This window comes from Solanum tuberosum, unplaced genomic scaffold, assembly GCF_000226075.1.
Source record: "Solanum tuberosum cultivar DM 1-3 516 R44 unplaced genomic scaffold, SolTub_3.0 scf00237, whole genome shotgun sequence".
Taxonomy (NCBI): Eukaryota; Viridiplantae; Streptophyta; class Magnoliopsida; order Solanales; family Solanaceae; genus Solanum; species Solanum tuberosum.
Genome location: NW_006239161.1, coordinates 211,058 through 226,407, shown reverse-complemented (window position 1 = coordinate 226,407; position 15,350 = coordinate 211,058). Strand labels below are relative to the sequence as shown.

Sequence of the window (15,350 nt, the reverse complement as noted above, 5' to 3'; positions counted from 1 at the left end):
TTCATATTGTCCATATGAATGCTAGAAGAGCTACTTCCCATGCTCTCCTATTCGTGCTTCTGAATTTCCATCCCAGAAGCACCTCCCCTATAGTCCCTTGCTAATACATTCAACTCTGAACAAGCCTCGCACAAGCCATAATTTGTAAGCAGTAATACAACCACAAACTAATGAATCATATCAATTTTTTGTTGTTAAAATGGATCCTCATGTTGTTTATGGCTATGTGACATTTTAGAAGAGTTGGTAATGATGAGTCTTCAATTTCTTCCAAAGAGTTCTATTTAGATGGCTCTATGTTTTATTGATTAGAGATTTTGTAGTTTAATTATACGAGTAAATTAATTATAGAATATTGTAATTGATTGTCTTTCCTTATTTAGTCTTAGGACTCAATGTTTGAGCACTCATTCTCATGGGATGTAAAGATCATCAAGAAATACAAAGAAAATTTTCTTTTCTTGTAATCTTCATTGGAACAGAGCCATTGTTGCCTATTTGAGATGAGTTTTCTCCCTCTGCAACACTATTTGTAGCATGAGATTGAGTAACCTCCCTTGAGCATTTTTTTTCGTGACCTAAACAAGTTGTCCCTTGGTTATCTCTCGAGCAGTGTTTTACATAAAACACCAACAACACAGGTTTCCTCTACCACCGGCAACAAAAACCCAGTCAGCAGCTCCATCTAAGACCTCGGCATGCGCTATTGAAAGCTCTAACTTCAGCTACACATCATTCTCACGCGCCAGCGAGTGGACCACTTTCTGATAATGTCTAGGAGATATTCTTTCTTCCTTGGTTTCGCCAGCTAAATCTGAGCCTATCCATCCCGGTTTCATCACTTTTCAAGTACTAGAAGTGATATTCTAGTGTGCCAGCTACAGTTCTTCCTTACTGAAGTGCAGATCTGAAAGCTTGTTGTCTCTCCTTATCGTTGGAAGTCCAGATTGAGAAGTACTATTGTTCGAATTTGAAAATTGTTTTGGACCATTATTTCTTCAGTGGAGGATGCAAAGACGGTAGATAATACTTCGGTCTCAAAATCAATGTTGTAAAATTAGATGATGCCGGTAGTGTTTGGTCAAGATCTTGCATAATTTTTATTAAATCTAAAAAATTAATTGGGTATATAACTGGTGAAAAGAAAGCACCTGCCATAGCTGACCCTAACTATGGGATTCCGATAATTCTCTTGTTATGACATGGCTTTTGAATATTATGCACCCTCGAATCTCTAAGCAATATTTATTCGGCTTCATTAGAAAATTGTGCAGGTACATAATAAAGAAGAGTCTAAACCTAGCTCACGTGTATCATTTTTGGTATTTGGGGTATTAACCGACAAGACCACATTCTCAGCAACTCCATCGATGAGCACATGTGCCTGAAATTCACACTAGATTGGGATTATATAAACTCCATCACATTCCACTTCTACCTCCTTGGGTATGTTATCACCATCTCCTTTCACTTTGATTGTGGGCCATCTAAAATGATTTTTTCAAAGAAATGTCCTTTTCACTCTCAATCTACCCTCCACAGAAATCTCCTCTCTCCTTGACCACTTCATGCTAGCAGTAAGTGGGACGCCCATCAAACGGATCCAAACCCAACCGCAGCTAAGATTTCTTTCATTTCCATTCCCCACATAAATAAAATTATTTACTATCCAAACCAAAAAAAACGACATGGGAGTCGGTGGACATATGTAGGTATGAGATACTTTGAAAATAAAGATTTTAAGCAGAAGAATGATTAATGATGAAGGAAATATTTCTTCTTGAAACTGGTAACGTATTAATGATGAAGGAAATATCTAGCATGAGAAATCTTTTATGGGTCAAATTGTCACTATTTGGTAGGAAAATCGGAACTACCTATCTGGGGTATCTTGTATATAAAATCTAATAATCCACTTTGTAAACAAATGACAGTACATCTCATCATCTTTAATACTCCCTCCGTCCCATTTTATGTGAGGTAGTTTGACTCGGCACATAGTTTAAGAAAGAAAGGAAGACTTTTAAAACTTGTGGTCCAAAATGAATGATAGAAATTTATGTGGCCATAAATCATTTCATTAAGGGTAAAATAAACATTTTATAGTTAAATTGTTACTTAATATAAAAATGTGTCATTCTTTTTGGGACTGACCAAAAAGGAAAGTAAGTCACATAAATTGAGACAAAGAGAGTATATATAATGAAGTACACCAAATGCAGAAGGATTGTTATCAATAAAATTAATCACGGGTCAAAACACAAAAATAAAAGAAAGCATCTGGTAATAAGCTAGAGTTATTAAGATTTAAATAAAAGAAGGATAAACCGTCCTAAAGTAAGCAAAACAAGTAAAACAGACACCTCTTAAAAAAAATTATCAGGTAAATGTATTTATATTCATAAACATGGCCGCAAACTGGACATATACAATATCCATTATTGAGAAACTTTCAATGATACACCTTTAATAGTTAGATGGAAAAGGATAAAAAATGTCTTTAAACTATGTGAAATAGAACAAAAACATCCTCCGTTAATACTTTGGTCAAAGAATGCCTCTGTTGTCAATGCTTTGGTCCAAAAGTGCCCATGCTGCCAATACTTTGATCCAAAAATGCCCCTATAGTTATTTTTTGGTCAAAAACACTCATTTCCTTATAAACATATTATTTCTTTTCTTTTGAAAAACATTTTTTTCCTAACAAAAATATTGTAACTCATCATTAATTATCATATATATAAGATCATAGTAATCCATCATTAATTTTCATTTAAATAACGACTAACAAAAATTCTAATAAATAGGAAATATGTTTATGTCTTTACAAAAAAAATTAATTGAAGAAGGATAAAAATTTGTTAATATAATATACAGTTTTAAAGTTAAGATACAACAATCATAATGCCACAAAACACAAAAAATTGTTACATTGCTTCAAATCACAAAATATCTTTAAATATCGTCGATGGAGTTATTGTTGACCCTTTTTTTTGTTATATTTAAAATCAAGGAATATACTAGCAAATGTTTATCCTACTTCAATTCGGAAAAGAATATGAAAAAGAAAATCTATTTTATTAGGAAATTTTTTTATTCACTATATAAATGAAAATTAAGATGAAGCTATAAGGATCTTTTATGTATATATATATATATGACCTATATTATTAGTTGAAAATGTATATGGGGTAATTCTATTTTTTTTATTGATAAAAGGAGATTAAGAAGAAAAAAGATTATTAGTTAATAGGATTTTAAAAGAAAAAAATAAGAAAAAAGTTCTTTAAAAGTAGTACATTATTTTAAAAAATTATCTGTTTGACAAGAAAGACACAATATGTTTATTTGTAATTGTTTACCAAAAAGTAACAATATGGGCATTTTTGGACCAAACTATTAACGGAGGACATTTTTGTTCAATTTCACATAGTTTAAGGACATTTTTGACTATTTTCCGATAGTAAAATAAAAGTCTAGAAATGTTGAGAAACCTTGATAATATGCGTTCTTTAAATTAAAAGCAACTATACTCAATTAAGTTGGAGTCTACATGCTTTCAAATTTTAAACTGAACAGTGTGGATCATTAGCTCTTCTGTCCCACATTGAACTGTGCCCATCCAATGCAGGAGAAGGAAAACAAGCATCTTTAGTATCTTGAAGGCAAGAAAAACAATGAACCTAAAGGTGAAACAATTAATATGTACATTTAGCAGTTAAACTTTTTTCCTTTTTACCAGTCAAGAACATAGAGGCAAGAAATTAACCCTCAGGGGTTGGCCTGCTGGCAATTGACTTGAGCCTTGGGGTTTGCTCCCTTTCAAGGTCTCAAGTTCGAAACCCACTGGGTGCAAACAATTTCTGAGGGCCATCGGACTGGGTAAAACCTGAATTAACCGTGGTGCACTTGCGGGAAACTCCTTGCCGAGGGCCTGTGCACCCCCGGGATTAGTCGGGGCTCAAAGAGACTCGGACACCCGGTGCAAAATCAAAAAAACATAGAGGCAAGAAATAGTTTGTCGACTAAATTAGATCCTTGCACCACCAGCAATATCCATCAATTTCAATTACACGACAACAAATAAAGGCTTAAGAATTAAGAGCCTATGATTTCTGGAGAAAAGTAACAGACTATTGGAAACCAAAAATCAAATTGCTATCACAACATATAGAAAAATAGTCATCAAAATGATTCACTTACCTCACAATTTTTCAACTCTGATTCATCAGCAATAATGCACAATGTCAAGTTGATATTGGTACAAAGTTTCTCCAGAAGGGGGATAGTTCTAGAGGGATTTGAAGTTAAAAGTTTTACCTGCAGAACAGAATCACTTAATTTACACCATACGAGGAAGTTGAATATCAAAGTGCAAATGACTAACCTCAAGATCACTAATGTTAATCTCAAAGTGATCATAGAGATCTTGAAGCTGACAACCCAAGACAACATTACTAGTGCAAAGAGGCGATGCTAATAAAGTATCTCTGTCACCTTTAGACCCAAAGGTTAATTCCCCTGCTTCAAGTACCTGCCCAAACTAGAAATTTTAGGCCACTGAAAATGCACTAATTACATCGAAATAATGAAGCCTTCCAGTTCTCAATCATAAATTGGTCAATCACACCATGCAAGTAATGGATCACAATAAAATTACTGGAGGGCAACCCAATATCTTATTGGGCTAGTTTCAAATATATACAATAAAGTAATTAGTCAACAATAAATATAGCCATGTTTTTATTTACATAAAAAATAGTCAAAAAAAGATAGAAAGTATACACTGACTATACATTATGATACAATTAAAAAGCTAAATATAGCTTAACTATACATGAGCTATACACTAACAATTCCTTACGATACACTCAAAAAATTGAATTTAGTTTAACTATACATGAAATATACACTGAATATTCAATTCGGACCAAATCAAAATCTCCTCTAAACGGTCCCAAATTTGTAGATGTGAAATCCTCTAACTACAACTTCATTTAGGGAACAGAACACAAATATACATGTGATTGGGAATTGCAAATCGAATCTACCAAACTTGAATAGAAAATATGAGCTGTTTCGGACCTAGAAAGAATAACAAGGTAGGAAGAAAGCCCTAGAGCAAGTGAAAAGCTGAAGGACATTGGGTAGACAAATAATGGGGGAATGGGGATAATGCACCAGCAATGGCATGGAAGAATTACCATTTTCGGCATGTCAGAATCTGCACCTCCACCAGGAACAAGGATGGCAATACCCAATATATGGACATTCCATGTAACAGTCTTGCGATTTGATAAGACATGCCTGCGGAGAAACATAAAACATAGGAAGAGCAGCAAGGCAGCAGAATTATCACGGATATCAAATTGTCTTGTATCAGTATAATCATATCGCATATCAAAGTAAAATCCATGTCTTTGACTAGGAGGCAAGAATATCTACTAAATAGATGAGCTTACTTGATATACTTACTCAATTTTAGTCTGAAGTCGTGCAGTCGTATTTTGAATTCTGTTGATGGATGACAGAATCTGTAACATGGAACACTATCAAGTTATAACACCATCTAGCATGTAAAGCCTTGCCTTATTAAACAATGTAATGACTAGTTTAGGTATTAGAAGGTTAAAAGAGTTTTAATAGAAGACAGTTCAATTTTAAAGTTGAATATTGTCCCACATTGTGTTTGACATCTATAATTTGGTTACACATTCATCAAATCATCAATGTCTCTCCTCTCTTTTATTTTCCTAACATGATATCAGAGCATCTACGATTTTGGTAGAGACGTAAAGCATCCATCAATAATAAGGTTTTCTAAAATTTTCCGTTTTTATGATTTTCTGGTGACTGTTCTGGCATTGCTTCTTTTCTAAGTTACCATTCCGATGACACTCTCATTCTCACTGACAATCCCAGCAGTGTACGTCTCATTTCTTTTGATAATTTCTAAGTCACGATGTCTATTTCTAGTGATCGTCTGACGCCAATGTCTATTGCAAAAGATTGTTTTGGCGACCAACACTTCAGATTAGGTGAATGTTCCAATAGTATTTGGGCCCTGACCTGTAACTTCTGCAAAGGCATCGCCTTATTCTGGTCAATTTTTGCATCTTTTGTTTGGGAGATTTAAGAAAAAATAGTATAGTTAAAAAGATCTCCCAAAAAGAAGTTGCAAAAATGACCATAAAAAGGAGATGCTACCACAAAAATTGGTATAACATTTTAGCAACATTCTAGTGAACTTCCGATAAGTTGTTCCAAGTGCTCCATCAGTACTATTTTGCCAACTATTTGCTCTGATTCAAAGTTAGCAAATTTCTTTCTTAACTTACGTTTGAGGATATGTTCGTATGTAACTTATAAGTTAGTTATTGTTAAAGAATGAAACTTGGGAGCTAACTCAATCCCAAAAACTAGGGGAGCATTGCCCAAGACCATATAATGAGACCAAAAGGCCCTTAACCCACCGATGTGGGACTCCAACAGTTATATAAGTAAGTCAGAATTTGAGTTAGAAATCATCAAACTTCTCCCAAGTGTTCTGGCTAAATTACATTTTTGTTTTAAAGCTGAGATCTGATTAGTTTACGCCTTAACTTATAGAAGATGTGCCCGGTTATAGTAGAGAAAGTTAAGTCTAGAATCTATATATTTTCTGCTTCTACAAATATTATATACACACTGTCCTTGACTTCTATTAATAGTTGTATCCATTCACAAAATTATTTTATGCATCTTTTCTGCACTCTTATACTTGTTGCATTAGCTCCCAATCGCAAAGTAAATTGATGTTCTCTGTCACTGTTAGAACACCCACTGTATGATATTCATTATGATAAGAAACATTCATGCAAAATGATATAAAGGCAATCAGAAATCAATTACCAAATGAATGTAACACATTGACGTTGAACACCACTAAACAAAATGTCATGTTTTAAGTAGTAACTTGTATGTTATACGATGAAATGGAATTTTGGTGATCAGTGGATTAACCTGGAGGCCAAAGTGAAAATAAGACGACTATCCAGAGATCTCAGAAGTATCAAATTTTATGGAGTTCTAAGTAAAACAATCACAATAGCTTGAATACTTACCCTGTCCTGCAGAGAACAAGAGTGTTCCAAAAGGGAAGAAAGACTCATAATATTCTTGAAACACTCTAGATCACAAGTAATTTGAAGTGGCTGGACAGAGGCCTGTTTATACAAAGTTATAGGATGTCAATCTCTGAAAAACCTCCTGTTCAATAATTAAATAACTTATAACAGCTGCATAACATTGTGGTGATAGTAAAAAGTTTGCAACTGACTTAAATATTGTAAAAGCAAAGAAGATGACAATACCTTTACAGATAAAGTAGAATCCTGTTTTAGACGCGACATGTCAAGTTGGAAACTTAGAGAAGGTTGATGAATTTTGGGCTTTCCTCGATCAGAATTTACCTAAGGTAACCAAAGCATTTTAAGCTATAACAGTTTATAAACAAATATAATCTTAATTAGTTGCAAGAAGTGAGGCGTATGCATAAATACAAGCAAACATAGAGACAATTAACTAGCCACCTAGTTCATAGGGGTCAAAGATGCACAACTATTGACGGCAGAGACATTATAAGACCAAACTATTAATTGAGAGCATTTTTGTTTAATTTGCCATACTTCAAGGGCATTTTTGACCCTTTTCCATTAAGTTCATGAGCCACAAAATGAGTACAGTGGAAATATCAGAAGGAAAGATTTCAAATTGTTATCAAGCCAGTAATCTTCTTGATGCGAGGCCAAAAATATATATTTTTAATAATTATTTGCCTCACATTTATTATTTGTATTTGTCCTTTTTGAGCACGAGTTTTATGAATTGTGCTAAATAGTGTATTTTATGTAGAAGTAAATTGGTTTAAAGATGAAGAAGTTTGGAGCTAAAATAATTAAAGATGGATGATTATAGAAGGAAATCAAGCAGACAGCTTAATGAATTAAATTGAATATTATATTAATATTTATATATATATATATATATACTAGTAAAATTACCTGCGCTTTGTGCGGAAATTTAATATCATGAAATTTATAAAATGATACTTAAAGCCTATCAGTCATTAAAACCAAAACACTATATTATCTTACACATAAGATTATGTTGTAACAAACATTAATAACGTAAAAGAAAATGAAAATTATTACATCTTATCATTTATCCTTAGTAACATAAGCATAAATAAATGACTATAAAAATACATACCAGAATCTGTAACATAAGCAATGGTGTCAGTGAGTCACTCAACAGGAGCAAAGTACACAAATATTTAATTGTGAAGAAGAAGAAGAGGTTCAGAATTTTTGTTGTTTTAAAATTAAAATGAGAGGAAATCCCTCTATTTATAGACAACAAAGGGTAGTGTGAACAAATGTTTATTGTGCCTTGTCGTAAATGTTACAACTATTTGGAAAAAAGTTGCAACCCTTCGAAAAGGTCATAACCTTTCATAAAAGTCACAACTTTTCATAAAAGTCGCAACTCTTCATTAAAGTCGCAACTTTTATAAAAGTCACAACTTTCATAAAAGTCACAACTTTTCATAAAAGTCGCAACTCTTCATTAAAGTCGCAACTTTTTCATAAAAGTCACAACTTTTCATGGAAGGGGAAGGCTAGTTTTGTAAATAAATAAATTAAAAGAAAATTCTAGTTTGTGGTGGCGCCTAGGCGGGCATAAGGTTCTCTTTTATATATATATATATATGATATATGATATGCAAAGTCGGCTGAAATTAAAGAAAGCAAATTGATGGTCTTTACTCATTGACACGTGGCAATTTCTGAAGGCACTTGCCAATTGATGAAAGGTGCTAATTGTTGAGGCGGTTGAACTGTTTCAGCCTGAACCCAATTCCTGTTGGTTTTGGGTTCTCAATTTGTTTTGGACTCAATTCTTTTATTAAGGGATTTCTACATCTATAAATAGTCCATAGGAATAAATATTATGGAGCATCAAGTATAAAGTTGTCAATACTTTGTAGGGTTTTTTTTCTTTTTCTTCTTTTATTAGACATTAGTAGTTCAAGGCCCTTGTTCTGGAGTTGTAGCTACGGGTAATTGTTGAACATTGATTGTTTTGAATTAATGTTGGTTGTCGCTTAAATTACTTTTGTATTCTTGTTTTAGTATTTCATGTTTGATAACTATAGAGATAAATATATTGTCTATTCTTGAACTCGAGAGACAGAAAGGTAGATAGACAAAAGAATACAAAGAGCTCATTCTCTCTTACATATCACTTGTTCAGATTCGTGTTTAGGATTGACACTCGGACGAACACCGAGCTTGGTTACTAAACGGGGTGAAATATAAATGCTTGTCAATTGAGTACTGTCTATACCCGCTCAATGATGTAGTTAGACAGTCAATTGAAGTACACGATTAGAGGTCGAGAGATCATGATCATAAAATCAACCATGTAAATCAGTTATTTGATAACCGTAGTTATTTTTTGGTTTCCCACCCGGTGTTCGGAGCTCACATTGGAGCTCCGACTAAATCCGAATCGCGCACTGCAGGGCCCATTTAGGGGTGGCTCTCCCAACAGGATTTTCTCCATACCCAGGGCTCGAACCCGAGACCTCTGGTTAAGGGTGAAGCACTCCCACCAGTGCACCACAACCCATGTTGGTTGATAACCGTAGTTAATTCATGCATGAGATGTGATGCATGAAACCTTAAGCACACTGCAGCCCTGGAATTATCCCACTTATTGGAAGTAATTTTATTATTTTATTCTTGCATTCTTAATATTCCATTATAAATTAAACTCTTTTGGCACGCTTGAATGAATAATTAGACTAGTATAATTCATTAGAATAGTTAATCGACAATTCCTTTGGATTTGATAATCCAGCTCTTTTAGAGCCACTATATTCCTTGCGCAACCACGTACACTTGCATGTGCAATTGGAAGTAACATGAATATGAACATGTCACTCAAAATTACTAACTTCTTTAACATAGACTAACCCTTGTTCGTAAAACGACTTGTTTGCTGAATGGATTAAGCATCTTGACCGAGTTTATTTCAGCAATGATAACAGCAGCCTCCTCCCAAGTCTCACACCCAACAGAAATCCCATCAAGTACCAAACAGGCAATGGCATAACCCAGCTTCCTAGAAAATAAAACAGAAGCGCAACTTGTAAGTGCACCATAACATAAATCAATACAACTATAAATCAAGAACAAGTGAGGGTCGACTATGTGAATCATCATTCCCCGTGTTAATCCATTTCAACTCACTTCAGGTCAATACCATGTACTCCATAAAACAATAATCAGCATAAAATAGGTAGCAGGCCAAGGATCAAGAAAAGACAAACACACATATCGTCTTTGAACTGATTAGTCTATTTATTGTATTCAGTAACACCAGAGACATCACTGACATATGTAAAGAAAGGGAGAGGCTTCAAGGAAAGGAACTTTGTATGAAGTGTATCCTATGATCCCATAGAAAGAGGTGGCAAATAAAGCAAGTGTCTCCATTGCTTGTCCATTTCTAATTCAAAGTAGGTCCCCAGGTTGGCAGGTTATGCTTTTGAGGAGAGCTAAATCTTTTAAAAGAACAAGGAGAAAGGCTATTGAAACAGTTGAGTATAGCTTTAAAACCACAAGAATGATTTCCAAAACTCAACCACTTAAATTTTGAACCATAATGACCAGAAAAGGAAAAATGTAGATTTAGTGTCAGATAAGTTTGTCTTTTACAAGTAAGACATCACACCCTACATGCTCCGTATACTAGCAGAAACTTGTTTGATGTTGAACTTCAATGAAGAGAAATAGATTTGATTGTCTGCAGGAGCATCATCATCCAGTGATAGAACAGGCTGGAACTTAGTAGCTTCATATATATCCTGTTAAAAAAAAGTGTCAGCAAGTATTTTGGTCAAAAGTTGAAATTCATCACGTTAATGCAAATACCAACCCTTTATAAACTATAGTAAAACTAACTTCTTCTTTTTTTATAAATGGTACTGTTGTATTCCTCAGCATTAAGGAATGCTGGCTACCTCAAAAAGTGTTACAAGAGGAAGAAAAAATAAAATCTAGATTACAGAGAGCCAATGAAATCTACAAGATCTTCTATTTCCTCTATACAATTTCATTTGCACCAAAAAAACAGTGTGGATAGGCAGTTCCCTTTCACAACATGGATGGGCATTGATTTGTCTTCAAAGCATCTCCCATTTCTTTCCTTCCACACTGACGACCATATGCAGGATGGGATTATCCTACACCACTTCTTCCGACTCTTGCTCCCCCCTCTTCTGATCCAACAGCTCATTAGATCAGCTGTATGCTCAGGCATTGTCCATTCAGTCTTGGTGATAGAGAAGAACATATGCCAAAGTTGAGCAGTGAATTTACGATGTAGGAAGAGGTGATTGTTGATCTCCCCAGTTTAATAACACAAAAAACATCTGGTCTAACATTTTTTATCAGGAATATAGCAAATCTAACATAAATGCAAACAATGGATGTTATCCATGTTTTTTCAACTTACCTAATCCATTTTCTCTACTTAGAAATGCACCTCAAAAGTTGGATGAGAGATTGTGCAAGATTGGACAGTATTATAAAAGTTTGGTATTTGAATGATCCACTAGTATCTTACTACGAAATGTGGATGTTAACTTGCATGTGCAGATTATACAAAATTGGACAGATATGGCAGATAGTATCCCACCGGTATATTGTGACCATGCTAAGCACAAAGGCTGGGATACGACAGATAGTATTCCACTATTTTATTATGGCTGTGTTAAGCATGAAGGCCCGGATACAGCAGATAGTATCCCAGAAATTAAAGATAATAATGTCATCAAAAAGGACTAAGAAAGATAATATGCATAATGAACTACAAGATGTTCCTTACCTTTCCTACGCTACCACTATGTCATGTTTTATGCCCCTATATTCATGAGCTTTATTGCCTATCTTATGTTATTTTGTCTGCCTTATCATACAAGTGTTATTCCACGGTACTCATGTCCCTTTTGTGGGGGGCGCTGTAATTAACAATGCAGGTTCAGACGCTCGAGTGGCAGAACCACCACCCACCACCTTGCTAGGCATTCACTTCACATCTCAGTTGTTAACGGTAGGATATTATCTGCCGTTGAGCCGAGGGACTATCGGAAAAAGCCTCTCTACCTCCAAGGTAGAGGTAAGGTCTACGTACACTCTACCCTCTCTAGCCACTATTTTGTGGGATACTATCTACCATTGAGCCGAGGGTCTATCGGAAAAAACCTCTCTACCTACAAGGTAGGGGCAAGGTCTACGTACACTCTACCCTTCCTAGACACTATTTTGTGGGATTACACTGGTATGTTGTTGTTGCTCTTTGGCTTCTAGGGTCTTTCAGTGTGCTTCATATTGTCCGTGCATACTGGTCATCTTCATACAGATACTAGTGCTTTTGTTGCCTTATTTTAACCACTAACACCTTGATTTCTGCCTCCTATGATTTCTTCACATTTTGCCACCTTGTGTAGCTAGTCTCTACCTCTATTCTTTTTTTATGAAGTAAATGCTATCTCTACCTCTTTTCTTTGAGAGAATTCTTTTGTTAATACCATACTTCCTGCCAGTCTATTAAGTATTAGTAACCTTTACAGGACGTCATTCTTTTCTACTTCTTTTTTGAAGATTCCAGGAATCTTATTGTTCCCTTCTTTCAGGTTTTCTTTAACACATTTAGCTTCTCGGCCAAAATGCAATTAAGTACACCATTAATGTGGTAACAATCCCAGCACTGCTCACTAGATCTACCATTTGTTTTAATCAAGGCCACGTGTCCCCAAATTTGAGGTAAGAGCTACCTTTTTACCACTGTCCACAATATAGTAATAGTGGACATTGACCACACTAGATCTTGGGTTATAGTAACTGTGTGAAATTTGAAGTCATTATCCCACTCCGACGAGTACAAAAGTTTATTCAGAAAATGGTATGTTTGCAGGTGGAGAAAGTACAGGGCGCAAGGTAAGCCCCACAAAAAGCATGCAAGTTTCTTTTCATCAAAAAAGAAGTAGTAGTATGTAAGTTTCTATGCCTACTTTCGTTCATACTGAGAATATGTCAATTATATTGATTCCACGTGACTTCAGAACTAAACAGTCCATTATGAACAACAGACAATATAATATTTGCTTATTTACCCTTTTTTAGCTTATTATAGGCAATGCAGAGATAGGGAAGTAAAGGGAAAAGGAGTGATAAGGCTCACCTTGACCACATCATCAGAAATAACACCAGAAAATTGGCTAGAATCATCAGTTCCTCCAGCACCAAGCATGCCACGTGATAGCCAATTTAACCATCCACGAGGCTTGCTGGACATATGCTCATCCTCCATAGGTTTAACAGTATTGACAATGTTGCTTACATTACTCGAAGATGAATTCAACAAAATATCCTGTAGACCCAGCGAAATCAATTATTTATATATTTATGTGTTTGCGTGTGGATATAAGGGAGTGATTATTCAACAAAAATGAAGAATAGCAATACAACAAGCATGAAAAAATAAACGTTGAGACCCACTCCCCAAAAAAAGTTCACTACTTATAGATAGTAATTCTCCGAACATTGTAAACTAAAAAGAAGGAATGATAAGACACACTAATCTGTGTGTCTTATTTTCTTTTTTAGTCTCTTTCAAAATGATGCCTCTATACTTACTTGGCAACTCTTTGTTTCCAACATCTCACATGGCATATTTAAAACCACAAGATTAAAGGGCAGTTAGGTATGGTACATTATACATATCTTTAGTTTAAAACCACAGGATTCAAAAGTCTTCTTTATTTTCTTCAACTTTGTGCCTAGTCAAACTAAGACAAACAAATTAAAACGGAGGAAGTAGGTGATTTCTTCCCATATGTCCAAGTCTAGGTAGACAAAGTTACCCGGTACGTATGTTGGTGCGAGATAGCAGGTACTCCTACAATAATCGCGGTGCGTGCAAGCTAGACCGAACACCACAGTAATTAAAAGAAATGAAACACGAAGCAAAATGATGAAATGACATATTCTCTGCCCATCCCCACCACTTCATTGCATCTTTCTTTAACCATATAAAGAGCATATGCATCCCGGGATTCTCTCCATCTCAGAAGTGGATTCCTTCTCGCTTATTGAAAGAGGAGGAAAGAGCGTAAACTTGACTCTAAAAGTTTCAGTTGCCTCCCTCTCCTCCTCCCTCCCCCCAAAAAAAAAAAAAAAAAACTTAGAACATCAAAGTTACTTGGTTGATTATTTCGCCCTATCAAAGAAAATGTGACTTGGTTATTTTCGGTTGATACCATGCATATATTCACCATCTCCAGTGATAACATTTACACCACCAACTATTATTATCATATCAGCTAGTTAATTCTTCTAAATGCAGAACGATTAGGAATGCAACATAATTTTGGCAATAATGACTAGCTCTTTCAAACTTAAACATACCTGTAACTCACGTTCAGCAGTAGACCTGTAATTTAGGATGTCACCCACTTCAGATTTTTTCTCTATTTCCTCGAGCATCTGAAGAACATCCACATCAATCACCTGAGATTCAAAGTAAAGATAAACAGTGATCAAAATGCAAGCTCAAGGGAACTGTGCAGCCCAGAACAGAAAAGTATTTTCAGCACTTTCACAATAGTACCTTCCCCTAAAAGTTTGTGCCAAAATTGAAACAAGATTAGGTATTCAAGCTAGAAACTGGCTATCTGCACAACTGTGCAGCCCAGGACAAAAAGAAAATTCAGCCTTTTCATAATAGTACCTTCCCCTAAAAGTTTGCGCAAAAATTGATACTAGATTAGGTATTCAAACTAGAAACTGGCTGTCTGCACAACTGTTGTAATAGATTTACTCAAGAGGTTTAAAAGCAGGTCTAAATGATCACACCCCCTTGCCTTGTTGTAAAGACAAAGAACGTAAACTGAAATTAGACAGGTGGAAGACTCAATATCTGTCTCTGGGAGGTAGACTGACTCTCCTTAATTCAGTTCTTGATGCCCTCCCGACATTCATGATGTCCGTGTTCCCAATTCCAACAGAGGTCATTAATAGGTTGGATAGCATCAGGAGGAACTTTTAGAGACAACGGAACAAAGAAAGAAAGCATTTTGCTTGGTTAAGCACTAGTTGGAAAGAGATATGGGGGACTGGAAATTAAGAATCTGAAGATACAGAGCAAGGCACTCAGAATGAAATGGTTATGGAAGTTCACTACTGAAAATCAGTCTTTGTGTGTGTGTGTGTGTGTTGGGGGGGGGGGGGGGGGGTTAAAAT

At 35.2% G+C, this 15,350-nt stretch overlaps 1 protein-coding gene across 3 annotated transcripts in view; it reads right to left on the bottom strand.

Moving 5' to 3' along the window:
- LOC102596584 (uncharacterized) overlaps window positions 1–15,350 on the bottom strand; it is an 81,799-nt gene that overhangs the window by 29,928 nt on the left and 36,521 nt on the right. For all 3 annotated transcript variants that reach the window (XM_015313193.1, XM_015313194.1, XM_006356871.2), the window contains exons 13-22: window positions 14,517–14,618; window positions 13,291–13,479; window positions 10,785–10,912; window positions 10,020–10,167; window positions 7,353–7,451; window positions 7,104–7,205; window positions 5,476–5,534; window positions 5,205–5,307; window positions 4,388–4,534; window positions 4,204–4,320 (exon numbers count right to left, since the gene is read on the bottom strand). In XM_015313193.1, the coding sequence (XP_015168679.1) occupies window positions 4,204–4,320; window positions 4,388–4,534; window positions 5,205–5,307; window positions 5,476–5,534; window positions 7,104–7,205; window positions 7,353–7,451; window positions 10,020–10,167; window positions 10,785–10,912; window positions 13,291–13,479; window positions 14,517–14,618 (1,194 nt within the window). The remainder of the gene's footprint in view (window positions 1–4,203; window positions 4,321–4,387; window positions 4,535–5,204; window positions 5,308–5,475; window positions 5,535–7,103; window positions 7,206–7,352; window positions 7,452–10,019; window positions 10,168–10,784; window positions 10,913–13,290; window positions 13,480–14,516; window positions 14,619–15,350) is intronic.